This window comes from Cnephaeus nilssonii (assembly GCF_951640355.1).
Source record: "Cnephaeus nilssonii genome assembly, chromosome: 3".
Taxonomy (NCBI): Eukaryota; Metazoa; Chordata; class Mammalia; order Chiroptera; family Vespertilionidae; genus Cnephaeus; species Cnephaeus nilssonii.
Window position 1 is genome coordinate 104,929,755 of NC_137074.1, and position 19,483 is coordinate 104,949,237.

Below are 19,483 nucleotides of genomic sequence, written 5' to 3' on the forward strand. Positions count from 1 at the left end.
TATTAAAAAAAGAACAAAAACTATTTGGTAAATACCTATCCTATATAATATCCTATATAATAAAGATGTAACATGCAAATGGTCATTATGCTGTGAAGTGTAGTGACCGACTGTGTAACGACCAGATCACGGAATAGCAGGAGGGTGGGGCAGCGAGCTACAAGCAGGAGGCAGAGAGCTACAGGAGGGGGCAGGGCAGCAAGCTGTGAGGGGGTGTGGGGGGAGCTACAGCAGGGTGGGGCAGTGGGCGGAGAGCTACTGGGGGGCGCTGAAAGCTACTGATGAGCTACTGGCGCACGGATTCACGCGCAGGGCTACTAGTGTAGTTATAATTGTGAAAATTCCTTAGGCAAACTTTAGAAATAAATAATAACTTTCCAAGTTAGATTACAACCAGAGCCATATTTCGGCATTCAAGGGTTTCACCTTAATGTCATGGATGGCACTGGTCTGTTGTATTTTCTTGCCTTAGTTCTATGAATGAAGTTTTAAATCTCTGTTATAATTTTATTACTTTATGGTTATATAGATATTCATTGTATCTACAGATTAAGTTACATATTAACACAATGAAAATTCTAGAGGCTGATTTTGGAACAAATTCCAAAATTATTTTATTCTTTGGTTATGATCTTAGTACTTGATAAGAAAGAGGCTATTAATACCAAATAGAGTAATTTAATTAGTATTATAAAGTTTATTAGAGACTAACCCTTTAGCAGTTATAGTAATACTTATTGGATGTTTGAGCAGGTTTTCTTACTCCTTACCCAAGGATATATTTTTATTTTTGTATTTATTGACAAGAAAGAGAGAGAGAGATTGGTTGCCTTCTGTACTCATTCCTGACCAGGAATCAAACCTGCCACCTTTCAGTGTATGGGACAACGCTCCAACCAACTGAGCCACATCAGCCAGGACTTAACAGTTTTATAGTAAGTTGATTGTTTGAGAATTTCAGGCTTTCAAATGCTATTTCTAACTTTAAAACAAAAGCCAGGTGTGGGAGCCCCTTTCACGTCCGCGTGGTTCAGGGTTCGGGTTCAGGGTTCGGGTTCTGGAGAAGGCCGCACACAAATGAAAGAGACTTGAAAAGTATTAATTTGGGAATATTGGGGGCCAGGCGGGAGCCCACCTCTAGTGGGAGGACTACCGTAGCCTTGCTTTGGCCTTGCCATCCCTTTTATTAATTAAGACTATGGGATACACCCATTGCCCTTAAGCAGTTTGGGATACACCCATTGCCCTTAGGCAGGTAATAAGCGGATTATCATATCAGTGAGGATTTACATGATTATTTGATGGGGAAGTTGCTTCAGTTACCATTGTCTCAATTAGATAGGGAGTGGTTGGCTCTGACCTTTCAGAGCTTCAAGGTTGACCAGCCTTCTGGCTTCTTTGTCCACACCTTTCTAATTAGTGAGACAATAATCGGTTTCCGGAAGCCAGGTCCCCCAAAATAAGATTTAATCAGAAAAATTTGCTCATGAAAATCTTTTACCTTCTTGTAGGAGAGTTAAAGTTTCTTTTGATGTGCAGTTATGAGCTTTTGATAAAGTTAATTGCTTCATCACTCATGAGAATGGGAGCTATCAGTTTTATACTTTCATAAGATAAATTTGATTCCTGGTTGTCTGTCATTCTAGATATATTATTGCAAGCTTACCATAAAGTTTCTAGACAAATACAGGAAATGGAAAGGAACATTTTACCTGGTCTCTTGGCATAGTGGTTTCAAAATGTGTCCAATTGTGAAATAGAAAAAATTCACAAAATTTGATTATTTCAGTTTTAGAAAATCATAAATTGAGTATATCCTTAAATCCAACTTTTATACCAAAACAACCCAAAACTCAAATTTCAGCAAGTTAATAGTAAAATCTTTTTCCTTGACCTCAAGAGAACTTTAAAAAGAAGATAAAGCCATAAGTAAAAATCATGCTGTATAAGTGTTCCTTTTCCCCAAAACATTCTGTTTTCAGTTTCAAGAATCATCCCATAGTTTAAATTTTTAATTTTTTAAATTTATCTTTCTTGTTGAAACTAATACAGATGGACCTTTTTCCCCCATTGACCCCTTCTAGCCTGCCCCTGTCCTCCCACCCCAGGTCTTCACAACACTATTGTCTGTGTCCCTGGGTTATGCATATATGCTTATAAATTTTTTGGTTAATCTCTTCCAACCTTCCACCCCCACCCAATGATTTCCCTCTGAGATTCCTCAGTCTGTTGCATGCTTCTGTGTCTCTGGATCTATTTTATTCTTTAGATTCCACATGAGAGAGATCAGGTGATACATGTCTTTCCCTAACTTGCTTATTTTGCTTAGCATAATACTCTTCAGGGCCCTCCATGCTGTCTATAGTTTAAATTTAAAATTTAATGTTCTCTACCCTGACAATTCATGCTATTATTTAAAACCACTAGTCTCCTATCTTTCTAGTCTACTGTTGAAACCTTCCATTGTGTTCTTTTTCTTTTTTATATTTAAATTCTTTTTTGTTTAAAGTATTACATGAGACTCCTTTTCCCCCCATTGAACTCTCCCTGGCCCCTCCTCACCCCCCTACTGTCTGTGTCCATTGGTTATGCTCATATTCCTTTAGTTGATCTTTACCTCCTCACCCCCCTCCTTCCCTCATAGGTTGGACAGTCTGTTGCATGCTCCTATGTCTCTGGTTCTATTTCTGCTCATCAGTTTATATTGTTCATTATATACCATAAACGAGTAAAATCATGTGATATTTATCTTTCTCTGACTGGCTTATTTTGCTTAGCATAATGCTCTCCAGTTCCATCCATGCTGTTGCAAATGGTAAGAATTCCTTCTTTTTTACTGCAGCACGATATTCCACTGTGTAGATGTACCACAGTTTTTTAATCCACTCATCTGCTGATGGGCACTTAGGTTGTTTCCAAATTTTAGCTATTGTAAATTGTGCTGCAATGAACATGGGGGTGTATATATCCTTTCTGATTGGTGTTTCTGGGTTCTTGGGATATATTCCTAGAAGTGGGATCACTGGGTCAAATGGGAGTTCCATTTTTAGTTTTTTGAGGCAACTCCATACTGTTTTCCACAGTGGCTGCACCAGTCTGCATTCCCACCAGCAGTGCACGAGAGTTCCTTTTTCTCCACACCCTCACCAGCACTTGTCATTTATTGATTTGTTGATGATAGCCATTCTGACAGGTGTGAGATGGTACCTCATTGTTGTTTCTATTTGCATCTCTCGGATGATTAGTTACTTTGAGCATTTTTCATGTCTCTCGATCTTCTGTGTGTCCTCTTTCAAAAGTGTCTATTTAGGTCCTTTGCCCATTTTTTAAAAACATATTTTATTGATTTCTTACAGAGAGGAAGAGAGAGGGATAGAGAATTAGAAACATCGATGAGAGAGAAACATCGATTAGCTGCCTCCTGCACGTCCCATACTGGGGATGTGCCTGCAACCAAGGTACATGCCCTTGACCGGAATTGAACCTGGGACCTTTCAGTTCGCAGGCCGACGCTCTGTCCACTGAGCCAAACCAGTTAGGACCCTTTGCCCATTTATTGATTGGATTGTTTATCTTCCTTTTGTTAAGTTGTATGAGTTTCCTATAAATTTTGGAGATTAAACGCTTATCGGAGATAATATTGGCAAATATGTTCTCCCATGCTGTGGGCTTTCTTGTTGTTTTGTTGATGGTTTCTTTTGCTGTGCAGAAGCTTTTTATTTTGATGTAGTCCCATTTGTTTATTTTCTCCTTAGCTTCCATTCTCCTAGAAGCTATATTGGTAAACATATTGCTATGTCATATGTCTGATATTTTGCTGCCTACGTATTCTAAAATTTTTATGGTTTCCCGTCTTACGTTTAAATCCTTTATCCCATTTTGAGTTTATTTTTTGTGCATGGTGTAAGTTGGTGGTCTAGTTTCATTTTTTTGTATGTATCTGTCCAATTTTTCCAGCACCATTTATTGAAGAAACTGTCTTGACTGCATTGCATGCTCTTGCCTCCTTTGTCAAATATTAATTGAGCATAATGGCTTGGGTCGATTTCTGGGTTCTCTATTCTGTTCCATTGGTCTATATGTCTGTTCTTGTGCCAGTACCAGGCAATTTTGAGAACAGTGGCTTTGTAATATAGCTTGATGTCTGGTATTGTGATCCCTCCAACTTTGTTCTGCTTTCTCAAGATTGCTGCAGCTATTCGGGGTCATTTTTTATTCCAGATGAATTTTTGGAGAGTTTATTCTAGGTCTTTGAAATATGCCATTAGTATTTTAATGAGGATTGCATTGAATCTATAGATTGCTTTGGGAAGTATGGACATTTTAATGTTGTTGATTTTACCAATCCATGAACATGGTATATTCTTCCATTTGTTTATATCTTCCTCTATCTCTTTTTTCAGCATCCTGTAATTTTCCAAGTACAGGTCCTTTACCTCCTTGGTTAAGTTTATTCCTAGGTATCTTAATCTTGTTGTTGCAATAGTAAGTGGATTGTCTTTTTAATTTCTCTCTGTGAGTTCACTATTGGTTTATAAAAAAAGCCATAAATTTTGGGGTGTTAATTTTGTATCCTGCTACATTGCCAAATTCATTGGTTATGTCTAGTAGTTTTTTTGCTGGAGTCTTTAGGGTTGTCTATGTACAATAGCATGTCATCTATGAATAATGGTAATTTTACTTCTTTTCCACTTTGGATGCCTTTTATTTCTTCTTCTTGTCTGATTGCTATGGCTAGCACTTCCAGTACTATGTGGAACATTAGTGGTGAAAGTAGTCATCCCTGTCTTGTTCCTGTTCTTAGGGGAAATGGTTTTAGGTTTTGCCCATTGAGTATGATGTTGACTGTAGGTTTGTCATATAAGGCTTTTATTATTTTGAGGTATGATTCCTATATTCCCACTTTGCTGAGAGTTTTTATCAAGAAAGGGTGTTGGATTTTGTCAAATGCCTTTTCTGCATCCATTGATATGATTATGTGATTTTTGTCTCTCAATTTGTTTATTGATGTATCACATTTATTGATTTGCAGATATTGTACTAGCCTTTCATCCCTGGAATAAATCCAACTTGGTTTTGGTGTATCATCTTTCTAATGTAATGCTGAATCCGATTTGCTAGAATTTTGTTGAGGATTTTATCATCCATGTTCATCAGGGATATTGGCCTGTAATTCTCTTTCTTTGTAGTGTTATTATTTGGTTTTGGGATATGGGTAATGCTGGCTTCATAGAAAGCTTTCAAGTGTGCCTTCCTCTTGAATTTTTTTGAATAGTCTGAAAAGGATAGGTTTTAGTTCTTTGAATGTTTGGTAAAACTCCCCTGTGAAGCCATCGGTTCAAAGCTTTTGTTTGCTGGAAGTTTTTTTAATTACTGTTTCAGTTTCATCAGTGGCTATCGGCCTATTGAGGTTTTTTTATTCTTCCTGATTGAGTTTTAGAAGGTCATATTTTTCTAGGAATATATCCATTTCATCAAGGTTGTCCAGTTTGTTGAAGAAGAGTTGTTTGTAGTATCTTTTTACAATCCTTTGTATGTCTGTCAGGTCGGTTGTTACTTCACCTCTTTCATTTCTGATTTTATTTTGGGTTCTTCTCTCTTTGCTTCTTGGTGAGCCTGGCTAGAGGTTCATCAATCTTGTTTATCCTTTCAAAGAACCAGCTCTTGGTTTTATTGATTTTTATTTTGTCTCTTTGTCGTTTATTTCTGCTCTGATCGTTATTATTTTCTTCCTTCTGCTTACTCTGGGCTTTTCTTGTTGCCTTCTTTCTAATTCTTGGGATTAAAAAATTTATTACCATTTTTGCTGCTCCTTTGTTATTGAGTGCTATGTACTCGTTCTTGTTTTTTGAGGTAGGCCTATGGAGCTATTAACTTCTCTCTCAGGACTGCTTTCACTGTGTCCCATAGATTTTGGGTTATTATGTTTTCAATGTCATTTATTTCCAGGATGCTTTTTATTTCTTCTTTGATCTCTTCGGTAACCCAATTATTATTTAATACCATGCTATTTAGCCTCCAAGTGTTTGGTTTTATTCCCCTGGTTTTTATTGTACTTGATTTCTAATTTTATGCCATTGTGATCTGAGAGATGCTTGATATGATTTCTATCTTCTTGAATTTGAAGAGACTTTGCCTGTGTCTTTTTTTGAAAGTGTCCCACATGCACTTGAGAAGAATGTAGCTTTGGGGTGAAATGCTCTGAAGATATCCGTTAAATCCATCTAATCTAGTGAGTCATTTATGACTGCTGTTTCTTTGCTGATTTTTTGTTTAGAGGATTTACCCAGTGGTGTCAATTGGGTATTAAAGGCCCCTACTATGATTGTGTTCCTGTTGATCTCTCCTTTGATATCTTCCAGAAGTCTTTTTTTTTTTTAATGTATTTGAGTGCCCCAGTATTGGGTCCATATATGTTTACCAGGGTTATATCCTCTTGTTGAATTGCTCCCTTTAGTATTATGAAGCGGCCCTCCTTATCTCTTGTTATGGCCTTCACTTTGAGGTCTATTTTGTCAGATATAAGTATTGCTATCCCAGCTTTTTTCTCATTTCCATTTGCCTGAAAAAATATTTTCCATCCCGTCACTGTCAGTCTGTGTGGGTCCTTTGTTCTGAGGTGGGTCTCTTTTAGACCCAGCAATTGTATGGGTCATATTTTCTTATCCTTTCAGCAACCCTATGCCTTTTGATTGGAGCATTTAATCTATTTATTTTTAAGGTTATTATAGATAGGTAATTGTTTCTTGCCATTTTTATTCTTTATACCTGTGTTCCTTCTATTTCTATTTCTAATTTTTAAAGCAGTACCTTTTTTTAAAAAAATAAATCTTTATTGTTCAGATTATTACAGTTGTTCCTCTTTGTTTCCCCATAGCTCCCCTCCACCCGGTTCCTACCCCACCCTCTGCCTTTCCCACCCCCCCACTGTCCTCATCCATAGGTGTACGATTTTTGTCCAGTCTCTTCCCGCATCCCCACACCCCTTTCCACCCAAGAATTGTCAGTCCACTACCGTTCTATACCCCTGATTCTATTATATTCACCAGTTTATTCTGTTCATCAGATTTTTTATTCACTTGATTTTTAGATTCACTTGTTGATAGATATGTATTTGTTGTTCATAATTTTTATCTTTACCTTTTTCTGCTTCTTCCTCTTCTTAAAGAATACCTTTCAGCATTTCATATAATACAGGTTTGGCGGTGATGAACTCCATTAGCTTTTTCTTATCTGTGAAGCTCTTTATCTGACCTTCAATTCTGAATGATAGCTTTGCTGGGTAGAGTAATCTTGGCTGTAGGTTCTTGCTATTCATCACTTTGAATATTTCTTGCCACTCCCGTCTGGCCTGCATAGTTTCTGTTGAGAAATCAGCTGACGTATGGTTACTCCCTTATAGGTAACTAACTGTTTTTCTCTTGCTGCTTTTAATATTCTCTCTTTGTCTTTTGCTCTTGGCATTTTAATTATGATGTGTCTTGGTGTGGTCCTCTTTGGATTCCTCTGGTTTGGGGTTCTCTGCGCTTCCTGGACTTGTAAGTCTATTTCTTTCACCAGGTGGGGGAAGTTTTCTGTCATTATTTCTTCAAATAGGTTTTCAATCTCTTGCTCTCTCTCTTCTTTTGGCACCCCTATAATTCAGATGATGGTACACTTGAAGTTGTCCCAGAGGCTCCTTACACTATCTTCATATTTTTTGATTCTTTTTTCTTTTCTGGTTGGGTGTTTTTTGCTTTTTCGTATTTCAAATCTTTGACTTGATTCTTGCAGTCCTCTAGTCTGCTGTTTGATCTCTGCATATAATTTTTTATTTCAGTCAGTGTATACTTAATTTCTAGTTGGTCCTTTTTCATATCCTCGAGGGTCTCGCTAAATTTATTGGCCTTTTCTAGGAAATTCTTGAAAAACCTTATAACCGTGGTTTTTAACTCTATATCCAGTCGTTTGTTTTCCTCCATTTCTTTCATTTGTGACCTGTTTCTTTGTCTCCATATTTTGGCTGCTTCCCTGAGTTGATAGAGTGGCTTTGTGTTTTAGGTGTCCTATAGGGCCCAGTGGCTCAGCCTCCCCAGTTACCTGAGGTGGACACTCTTGGTGCATGCCTTTGTGGGCTGTGTGCACAGTCTTGTTGTAGTTAAGCCTTGATTGTTGTTGGTATCACTGGGAGGAATTGAGATGGGAGGAGAGGGGAGGGGAGGGGAGGAGAGGGGAGGAGAGGGGAGGAGAGGGGAGGAGAGGAGAGGGGAGGAGAGGGGAGGAGAGGGGAGGAGAGGGGAGGAGAGGGGAGGAGAGGGGAGGAGAGGGGAGGAGAGGGGAGGAGAGGAGAGGAGAGGGGAGGGGAGGAGAGGGGAGGAGAGGAGAGGAGAGGGGAGGAGAGGGGAGGAGAGGGGAGGAGAGGGGAGGAGAGGGGAGGGGAGGGGAGGAGAGGCTGTGAGGATCAGCTGTGAGGATCAGCTGTGTCTACACTGGGAGAACTTCTGTGCTGGAGACAACCTTATGACACAAGACTTGCAAAATTGCAAAAGCCTCTGTGCTCAGCTTGGATGGGGTGGAGTCTCAGGGCAGAGCAGACAGCAATGGCTTCCCATCAGCCCTGCCCTATGAGGCCCTTGGGTCTCAGTGTCCCGCGGTAATCGCTGCAAGCACCTCTGAGAGAAAGCCGCCCTGGAGTTTTGCACACTGCCAGACAGTCCAGTTTCTCCCCAAATGAGTCTGGGTCCCCAGAGTCTCACCTGGAACTGGAGTTCAGAACAGCCGGGAGCTTTTGTCTCCCTCCCGATTGAGAAAGCTAGCCACGTACGCAGTTGCCAGCCCTCTCCACGCGCGCCTCCGTACCTCTGCCTTCCGCACTTCCTCTGAGTCTCAGTGTGCTTTTCTCTTTCCTTCTAGTTGTAGAATTTCCACTCAGCCAGCTTTCCTGTGGTTCTGGATGATGTCCATTTTGTCTTTTAGTTGTAGTTTTGAAATTGTTGTGGAAGGCAGCAATTTAGGTGTTTACCTATGCCGCCATCTTGGTTTCTCCTACTTCAGTACCTTTAGCATTTCTTGCTTTGTAATAATAAACTTCCATAGCCCTTTTTTGTCTGTAAAGCTCCTGATTTCACCTTCAATTTTGAATGATAACCTTGCTTGGTTTTGTATATTATTTTCCATTCCCTTTAGGCCTGATGTGGTTCTGTTGAGAAATGAGTAGATATTCTATTGGGAGATCCCTTGTAGGTAATTTTCTGTCTCTCTCTGGCAGCCTCTAAGAGTCTTACTTTGTCATTGATATTTTCCAATTAATTATGATGTGTCTTGGTATCAGTCTTTTTTGGTTCATCTAGTTTGAGACTCTGTGTGCTTATTGGACTTGTGTTGTTTTATTCGTCCCAACATCAGTGAAGTTTTCTGTCATTATTTCTTCAATCAGATTTTCTATTCCTTGCTCTGCTTCCTCTTCTGGCTCCCCTATTATGTGGATGTTGTTTCATTTCGTCTTATCCCAAAGCTCCCTTAGGCTCTCCTCCTGCTTTTAAGTTTTCTTTTCAGTTGCTGCTATGCTTAGGTGGTTTTTAAAAAAATATGTTTTATTGATTTTAGAGAGGAAGGGAGAAGGAAAGAGATAGAAACATCAATGCTGAGAGAGAATCATCAATCAGTTGCCTCCCACACACCCCACACTGGGATTGAGCCCGAAGCCTGGGCATGTGCCCTTGACTGGGATCAAACCTGGAACCCCTCAGTGCACAGGCCAATGCTCTATCCACTGACTCAAACCAGCTAGGGGTTGGGTGGTTTTTTCTACCTTGTCTTGTAACTCAGTGATGTAGTCCTCAGCTGCTTCTAGTGTACTGTTGAAACTTTCCATTGTGTTCTTTATTTTGGCTGTGTCATCCTTCATTTCCCCTTGATTCATCTTCATTTCCTCACGATTCTTACACGTTATTGAATTTGTCTTTCATCTCTATAACCATTGCTCTTAATTCTTTCTCTGACAAATATCTTGCCTCCATTTCATTTATTTCCTTTACTGGTGATTCTTCCTTTTCTTTTGAATGTGGTTTGTTTCTTTGTCTCCCCATATTTGTTGTTCCCTTGTGATTATTTCTACATATCAGATCAAACTGCTATGTCACCCAGATTTTTTGAGTTTGTCTTATATAATAGATGTTTTGTAGGACTTAGTGATGCAGTCTTTCCATTCTTATGGGCTGCACAATCTAGGGATGCCCCCTACTTGGGATATATGGGTTCTCTTCTTGTATTTGTGTCTTGAGTGTTATTGTCTTGTTCGTGGATGGAGTCTCCTCTCCGGGTGTCTGGTTATGTGGCTTGCTCTCTACCACATTGGCCAAAGAGGATAAAATTCACCTTGACAAGACATGACACAAAGGGAACAAAACACAAATGTACTCACAACACCGATAACCCCACTATAAGTGACCACTAGAGAAAAGATAATTAAGGGAGAGAAAAGAGAGCACAAATGATATTGAAGAGAGAGAAAGTGGTATGAGAAAATAGAAAAAGAAGAAAAAGGAAGAAAAGGAAAAAAAATAAAAAAAAATATTATATATATATAATATTTTTATATTATATATATATATGGAGAAAACACCATAGAACAAAGAGATAAACCAAAAAATGCAAACAACAAACACCCAGAAAAGAAGGTGGGTGCAGAATCTGTATAGGCAGAGCTTATATACAGAAAGTAAGGTTAAAGAATTTTATGAATATGGGGAGGGCCTTGGTTCAGTATAGAGGAGATAGAAAGAGGATGAGTGGTTAAGAAGAAAAGAAAGAGAAAGAAAGTTAAAAAGAAAAAGAAAAAAGAAAAAATTTAAAAGTAAGATAATAAATAAGATAAATTAATTAAAAATAAAAATTGAAGGAAAGACAATGTGGAAAAAAATAAAAAAAGAAAATAAAGAAGTATTTTAAAATAAATGATAAAAAAATAAAATAAAAATATAAAGTGAAGTGTCGTTCATTTTAGCACAGTGTTAATGCCCCATGGGGGCTGGGTTAAGATCCCACTCTTCTGTACTGTCTGCCACTTGTCAGTTTCCTGTTTAGGTAGTCAGCACTGTGTTGAAGTTCCAAGCGATCTGTTTGTACCTATCTCCACCGCCTTGACTGCCAGTAGGAGGACCAATCTGACCAGTTAGCCTCTCTGCCTGCTGTCAATCTTAATCTGTCAAGTGGCCGTTTTTGACAGGGGTGTAGTTAGGGAGGTTGCTGTATTGCTTTCCAGGACCGAAGAGCCTCTCATCAACCCAGTCCCTGAGGGTTCTAAAGGGCTATTCAGATTTTTTTTGTGTCCTTAGTACCACTCAGAGTGTAGTCTGGGTGTGGCTGTATTGGTTGCCTAGAGACTGCTGGGAAGAGCTAGCTCTTCAGGTGAAAATGGCTGCTTAGGTCCGGAGTGTTAGGAATGTCCCAGTGCCAGACTCCCGGTCACCTCTCCCCAACCCGCCCTTCTCCACAGCCTCTCCCCAGACTCCACAAGTCCGCACCTCCACCTGCAACTCAGCCAAGGGTGAGTGTTTGCATTTGAAAGGGTTTATGAACTTGGTGTAGTGAATAAAAGCAAAGACCAAAAAGAGGGGAAACAACTGCTTCACTACAGGTCTCTCTCCCCCTGGCACCACACAGCTTCAGCAGTTCTTCAGGCCGCCCCCCCTAGGCTCAGCCTCTTGCAGCTATGGACTTAGATCTAGAATCCCCTGCCACCAGCAGCCCTGTGAACTTCCTTTCCACAGTCAGATATTACACCTGTCCTCAAGGGACACAGACTTGGTGCCGTGCAGCTTCCTTCTTACCCTCCCGGCTCAGAGATCTTGTAACTCTCTCTAGCCCAGATCCCCGATCGTACTGTTCCCTGACCTTGCCAGCTGCAAATTGTCTCAACAGCTGTGTCTACTTTTCCAAATTCGCGTAGATATTATTCAATTTAGATGCTCCTTCTATCTGCTCTGGCACGGAACACATCTGCCTATTCAGCTGCCATTTTGTCTCCTGTCTCTTATTTCCCATTGTGTTCTTTATTGCAGCTATGTCATTCTTCATTTCCACTTGATTGTTACTCATGTTGGTGAATGTCCATCCAGCCTTTTTGCATCCTTACAACCATTACTCTGAATTTGTTCTCTGACAATTTGCTTGCCCCCATTTCATTTATTTCCCTTTCTGGTGATTTCTCCTTTTCTTTCATGCAGGGGTTGTGTCTTTGTCTCCCCATTTTTGCTATTCCTTTGTTATTGTTTCTATGTATTAGATCAAACTGCTATGCACTCAGATTTTTTTTGAATTTGTCTTATGTAGTAAATGTTTTGTGGGACCCAGTGGTTCAGTCTCTCAGGTCTTCTGGGATGAGTATCTTAGGGATGCCCCCTATTTGAGATGTTTGGGTTCTCTTGATATAGTTGGGTCTTGAATGTTATTGTCCTGTTCATGGATGGAGTCTCCATTCAGGGTGTCTGGTTATGTGGCTCGCTCTTTACCATGTCATGCCAACCATTGTGGAGGTGCTGACCGAACAGCACAAAATGAAACATAAGACACAACATAAAAGGAACAGAACACTGTACACAAGACACCTATATCCCCAATATGAGTGGCCACCAGAGAAAAGAGAATCAGGAGAGAGGAAAGAGAGCAAAAAAAAAAGATCGTGAGAAAAAAAAAAAAAAGAAAGAAAGAAGAAAAATATAAAAAAGGAAAGAATATGGAGAGACAACACAACAAAACAAACAAATAAACCAAAAAGCACAAACAAAACACATCCAGAAGAAGAGGGGTTAGAATCTGTAGAGGCATAGCTTAAATACAGAAAAAAGGTTAAGGAATTGGATGAATAGTGGAAGAACCACTGTTTAATACAGAGGAGGACAAAGGAGAGTGGATAAGAAGAAAAAATATTTATTTTTTAATTTTTGAAAAGGAGAATAGAGAAGAGAGCAGATAGGCCTGAATTTAGGAAGTGAAACCATTTAAAAAGTTAGGAGAAGAAAGGAGCAAGAGAGGAGAAGGGAAATAATATTGAACAGTTAAAAAACAGAAAAGAGAAGGGGAAATGGAGTAGGAGCAGGGAAGAGGAGATTAGATATATGAATAAGGCAACAGAGACTACAATAATAATAACACATCGGTAAAGCAGACAAAGAAAATTACTTTTTAGCAAGTGGTAAAAAGAAAGAAAAGGTAAAAGCTAAAGTGGGGAAAGTAGAAGAAAAACAGGATGAAAAAGGGAGAAGCGAGGAAGAAAAAGGTGAAAATAAAATAGAATAACAATTAAAAAATAAAATTAAATATATACTACTAAGGAATTTTTAAAAAATTAACAAAAAATATTAAAAATGTGGTGTCATTCACTTTAGCCGTGTTTTAATGCCCCTTGTGAGCTGGTTTAGGACCCTACTCTTCTGTTCTATCTGCCAATTCTGGGCTTCCTGTTAGGTAGTTAGTTCCTGACAACTGTCTTTGGTGATTAGCACCATGTTGAAGCTCCAAGCGATCCACTGCTCCTCTGCTTGTGTCTATCTCCATAGGCATTGGCTGCAAGCAGGCAGGACCAATCTGCATGCTTTGCATGTCTGCCAGCTGTCAATCTTAATTACACAAGCATCTGTTTCTGTCAGGGCTTAAATGGGGTTGGTGCTGTTTCGCTATCTGGGGATCAGATGGATGTATTTTCCCCTACCCAGGGCCACTCCTCCGAGAGTGGCCCAAAATATAGCTCTGGCCTTTGTTGGTCAGAGATCCTCGTATGGAGACCAGTGGTTTGGCTGGCAGCCTGGTGTTTTAATCAGTCTGGTTCCCAGAACAGTGGGGCGCACTAGCGCCTCTTCCAACCCAGCCACTGAGGGCTCTTTGGGGCTATTCAGAGCCTTTGTTTCCTTTGCATAGTTCTAAATGCAGGCAGGGTGTGGCAGGCTGTATTCCCGCCTTGAGGCCACTGGGAAGGGCTAGCTCTTCTGGGGAGAAATGGCCACTTGGATTTGGAGAGTTAGAGTCCTGCCATGTCTCCTAGCCCTGTCTCTCCTGAGGCTCTACAAATCCGTACTTCTCCCTGAACCAGAGCCTAGGCCCTAGGGTGAGTTTTTGGAACTGAAAAGTCCTGTAATCTGGGTTTAGCGAATAAAAGTAAAGACAAAACAAAACAAAAGCCAAACAACCACGAAACTGGGTTTTTCTCCCCGCGGCACCAAACCACTTGGGTCGCTTTTCAGGCTGTCTTTTGTGATCCCAGGTCTAAATTCCCCAGGCACTAGCAGCCCTGTGGGTTTTCCTTTTCCACAATTGGGTATTACACCTGTTACTAAGATGCTGCTGCTTTGGTGCATTGCAGCCTACAGCTCACCTTCTCGGCCCAGAGGTCGGGCATCCCTCTCCAGCACAGATCCCCACTCCTACCGTTCTCCAGGCATCCTCTGCACTTCCTTATTGAAAATTATCTTCTCAGCTGTTTCTAATTTGTTAATTCTGGGTAGCTGTTCTCCAATTTAGTTGCTTTTTCCAATCTGGCCCCGGGCGAAGTTACATGACATGTCTGCCTATTTGGCTGCCATTTTTTCCCCCTCCCTATCTTTTCTAGACTGCATAACTCTGTATCTTTTCAGTTATTCTTCCTTTTTAGTTAATTCACTGTTATATTCTTCACCATAAGACTTTCTGTGATAATGCTTACGTTAGAGCTAATGTTACTTTTTTAGTTCAGTTTTGAAGTCAAACTGATTTCAAAGATAGATACAGAAAATTACATCAATAAAATCTTAATATTTTGGACTTTTGATTACTCTTGAAATATTTTTTGTACTTTTTTGTTTTTTTAATGAGTGGAGGAAAGTGAAAAAATAGAACCAAAGACCAGCAAAAGGAGAAAAAAATTTTCATAAGTGGACCCTATTACATCTTTTCTGATACAAATTAAGTTATTTAAAAGGATATGTAAACGTTTTTTCTCTCTGTTAAGCAGACATAGATCTACTTTAAAATGGGGGGAAAAATCAGGAATTATTATGTGATTAATCAACAATCATTTACACTGTGTGCTTTCTTTGTATTAGGCCCTGCATTAAATAGTAGAAGTACTGAGGTGAAATGATTGGGGAGAATACCTGCCTATCAAAGTAGTGATTGGAAGTCTGAAGGGAGTGTGGATTTTTAAAAAATATATTCTTATTGATTTCAGAGAGGAAGAGAGAGATAGAAACATCAATGATGAGAATCATCGATTGGCTGCCTCCTGCATGCTCCACACTGGGGATCAAAATGGCAACGAGGTCATGTGCCCTGACCAGGATTTGAACTGTGACCTCCTGGTTCATAAGTCGAAGCTCAACCACTGAGCCATGCCAGCCAGGTGGGGAGTGTGGATTCTTAGTCCCACAGCATTTATAATGTCAGTATTTGTGGCTCAGTTGGTTTGAGCATCATCCTGTACACCAAAAGATTGCGGGTTTGATTCCTGGTCAGGGCACATACTTAGGTTGTGTGTTTGATCCCTGGTCGTAGTGCATACTGGGGTGGTGGTGGGGGCATTGGTACTTCTCTCTCACATTAATGTTTTTCTCTCTCTCCTCCTCTACCTTATTCTCTAAAATAATGAAGACATATCTTCGGATGAGGGTTAAAAATAAAGGGGGAAAATGGTGAATGAATACTGAAATGAAAGAGGCAGAACAAAGTGGTGATAAAGCAGATCATGTTCTGTTTTTTAGGCCTGGAATCCAGCTGCTGAAGATCAGTGCTTTGACAGATGCCATAGACTTGGACAGAAGCAAGAAGTCATCATTACAAAAGTGAGTTCTGAAGCTATTTATCTTAAAATTAGGTTTTAAGGGTTTTCAAGTTATACAAATAATGCATGAATATTTAAAATTTAAAAATTAATATACACATTTGTATATGTCTTTAAATTTTTTTTTAATTTTTATTATTGAGAGTATTATAGATGTTCCTCGTTTTCCCCGCCACCCGGTTCCCACCCCACCCCAGGTGTTTGCCATCCTATTGTCTATATGAATATAAGATCTTTGTTTGATCTCTTCCCACCCCCCCTACCCTCTCCCCTCTGAAAATCATCATTCTCTTCCATTTCCATGCCTCTGATTCTATGTTGTTCACCAGTTTATCCTGTTCATTAGATTTCTTATCTATTTATTTTGATGTTTAGATTCAATTGTTGATAGATATGTATTTATTGCCATTTTATTATTCATATTTCTTCTTCTTCTTCTCCTTCTCCTTCTTCCTCCTACTCTTCTTCCTCTTCTTAAAGAATACCCTTCAACATTTCATGTAATACTAGTTTGGTGGTGATGAACTCCATTAGATTTTTCTTATCCGTGAAGCTCTTTATCTGACCTTCAATTCTAAATGATAGCTTTGCTGGGTAGAGTAATCTTGGTTGTAGGTCCATGCTATTCATCACTTTGAATATTTCTTGCCACTCCCTCTGGCCTGCATAGTTTCTGTTGAGAAATCAGCTGACGTATGGGTGCTCCCTTGTAGGTAACTAACTGCTTTTCTCTTCCTGCTTTTAAGATTCTCTCTTTGTCTTTAGCCTTTGTCATTTTAATTATGATTTGTCTTGGTGTGTTCCTTTTTGGGTTCCTCTTGTTTGGAACTCTCTGTGCTTCCTGTCTATGTCCATAGGTAATGTGTATATTTATATAAGACTTGTAAATCTATTTCTTTCACCAGGTAGGGGAAGTTTTCTGTCATTATTTCTTAAAATAGGTTTTCAATCTCTTGCTCTCTCTCTTCTCCTTCTGCACCCCATAATGCGACTGTTGGTAGGCTTGAAGTTGTCCCAGAGACTCCTTACACTATCTTCATATTTTTGGATTCTTTTCTCTTTTTGCTCTTCTGATTGTGAGTTTTTTGCTTCCTCAAATTTCAAATCATTGATTTGATTGTCGGAATTCTCTAGTCTACTGTTGAATCCCTGAAAATTATTTGTTATTTCAGTAAGTGTATGCTTAATTTCTGACTGATCATTTTCCATCTTTGGCATTCTTTTGAAGATCCTTGAGTAATCTTATATCCGTGGTTTTGAACTCTGTACCCAGTAGTTTGCTTTCTTCCATTTCTTTCATTTGTGACATGTTTCTTTGTCTCTGCATTTTTGCCAGTTCCCTGTGTTTGTTTCTATGTATTGGGTAGAGCTGCTATGTCTCTTGGAGTTGGTAGAGTGACCTTGTGTGGTAGGTGTCCTGTAGGGCTTAGTGGCTCAGCCTCCCAGTCTCCTGAGCTGGGCACTCTAGGTGCACCCCTTTGTGGGCTGTGTGCAGAGTCTTGTTGTAGTTGAGACTTGATTGCTGTTGGCGTCAATGGGAGGAATTGACCTCCAGGCCGGTTGGCTGTGAGGACCAGTTGCAACTACAGTGGAAGAGCTGCTGTGCACAATAAAACCCTGTGGAGCAGGACTTGCTTCAGTGGGGCTATGGTGCTCACTCAGTCTGCCCTTGAGTGTGTTGCTTGTGGATGTGTAGAGCTGTAATCCTGTATGGTCTAAAGCTGTCCACCAGGTGCACTGGCTCTTGGGTCTCCAGGAAGGTGCAAAGTCAGCCAGTGCCTGGGGCCACCTGGCAGGAGCAGCAGAGAGATATGCAGACTCCTCTTATTTGTATTGGATTTGGAAGTGTCCAGGTGAGGCCCAGCTTTGAAGCAAGGCAGGCTGGTGCTGGTGCCAGTGCCAGGTCTTGGGCCTTTTACTGATAGGTATGGGCCATGCTGACAACAGTTGCAGCTTGATTGAAAGATTGTAGGAAAGCCTGAAGCCTGAACCAGGACAGGACATTCATATGGAAAAGTTGCTACAAACAGCTTGGGTGGGGCTGCAAATTGGATAGGGTGGGGTCTCAGTGAATCACCAGGGCAGAGCAAACACATGTGCTCAGGTTTATGGGGACTCCCGGTAATGGTTGCCAAGCCAATCACCCCTGGGACAGGGGAGGTCTAGGCATAGGAACAATGAACCCTGAAAGCCATCCCCAAGTTCCTGCCCCATGCCAGACAATCCAGTTCCTCCACATATGTGTCTGGGTCCCTCAACACTTCCTGGCACTGGAGATCAGAGGAAGAAAATCTGAGTAAATTTGTGCCTGGCTCTTTAAGAGGGACACCTGTATCTCTGGCAGCCTCCATGTCCCTCTGCTACAATTCCAACTGGTTTTTAGAGCCTGAAGTTACAGGGACTTTTCTCCCCAGCTCTGAGGCCCTGGGTGGGGGTCTGGTGTGGGGCTGGGACCTCTTGCTCCTCACAGTAGCCTCTGCAGGGATGATCTCCCTCGTGGTTAAAAATATACTATATAAAAACTGTCAAAATATACTATACTGGAGGCCCAGTGCACAAAATTTGAGCATGGAGGGGGGGGTCCCCTCAGCCCAACCTGCACCCTCTCCAATCCGGGACCTCTTGGGGGATGTCCGCCTGTCGGTTTAGGCCCCTAAACCAGCAGTTGGACATCCTTCTCAGAATCCTGGACCGCTGGCTCCTAATCGCTCACCTGCCTGCCAGCCTGATCACCCCTCACTGCCTCTGCGTGCTGGCCTGATCGCCCCTAACTGCCCCCAATGCTGGCCTGGTTGCCACTAACTGCCCCCCCCACTGCTGGCCAGGTCTCCCCCAACTGCCCCCACCCTGCAGGCCAGGTTGCCCCCAACTTCCCCTGCCCCCGCTGGCCTAGTGGTCCCTCACTGCCCCCCCTGCCAACCTAATCACCCCCAACTGCCCCCCTGCCGGCCAGGTTGCCCCCAACTGCTCTCCCCCGCTGTCCTGGTGGCCCCTCACTGCCCCCCCTGCCAGTCTAATCACCCTCGACTACCCCCCTGCCGGCCTGGTTGTCCCCAACTTCCCCCCTCTGCCAGCCTTGTCGCCCCTAACTCCCCCAACCCTGGTGGCCTGGTCACCCCCAACTGCCCCCCCCGCTGGCCTGGTCACCCTCAACTGCCCCCCCCCCCCACCGGCCTGTTCGCCCCACGCAGCCTGCTTGTTCAGTCGTTTGGTCATCTCTCACTAACGCCCCTGCCAGCCTGGTCATAGGCAGCCATCTTTTGAGGGTGTGAGGGTCAATTTGCATATTACCTCTTTATTATATAGGATAAAACCATAGTAATTATGCCAGTAATATTGTCCCGGGAATAGGATAAAAAGAGATCAATGGCCCTAGCTGGTTTGTTACTTTGTTATTCAAGTTTTCATAATATCTCTGCTGAGTATTTTCATATATCTTGTAAGTACTCAGCTTTTTCATATTTCAAATATGAAACATACTTTTAGCCTAGGAAAAATATGAATATCACTTTTATCCTCTTCAGAGAAAACCACCACCAGTAGTTTAACATATGCTATTCAAATCCCTTTCTCTATGTTTACATACATTCATACTTAATGTGTACCTCTAGGGTGGGAGCCAGATGGAGGAGGGCACAGGTGGGGTAATGGGGGACATCTGTAATACTCTCAACAATAAAAATAAATTTAAAA

The 19,483-nt window shown here is 41.1% G+C and overlaps 1 protein-coding gene across 9 annotated transcripts in view; it reads left to right on the forward strand.

Moving 5' to 3' along the window:
* The window catches only part of HLTF (helicase like transcription factor), a 111,284-nt gene that overhangs the window by 84,364 nt on the left and 7,437 nt on the right, over positions 1 to 19,483 (forward strand). For all 9 annotated transcript variants that reach the window (XM_079763930.1, XM_079763932.1, XM_079763931.1 and 6 more), the window contains one exon: positions 15,711 to 15,791. In XM_079763930.1, coding sequence (XP_079620056.1) covers positions 15,711 to 15,791 — 81 coding nt within the window. The remainder of the gene's footprint in view (positions 1 to 15,710; positions 15,792 to 19,483) is intronic.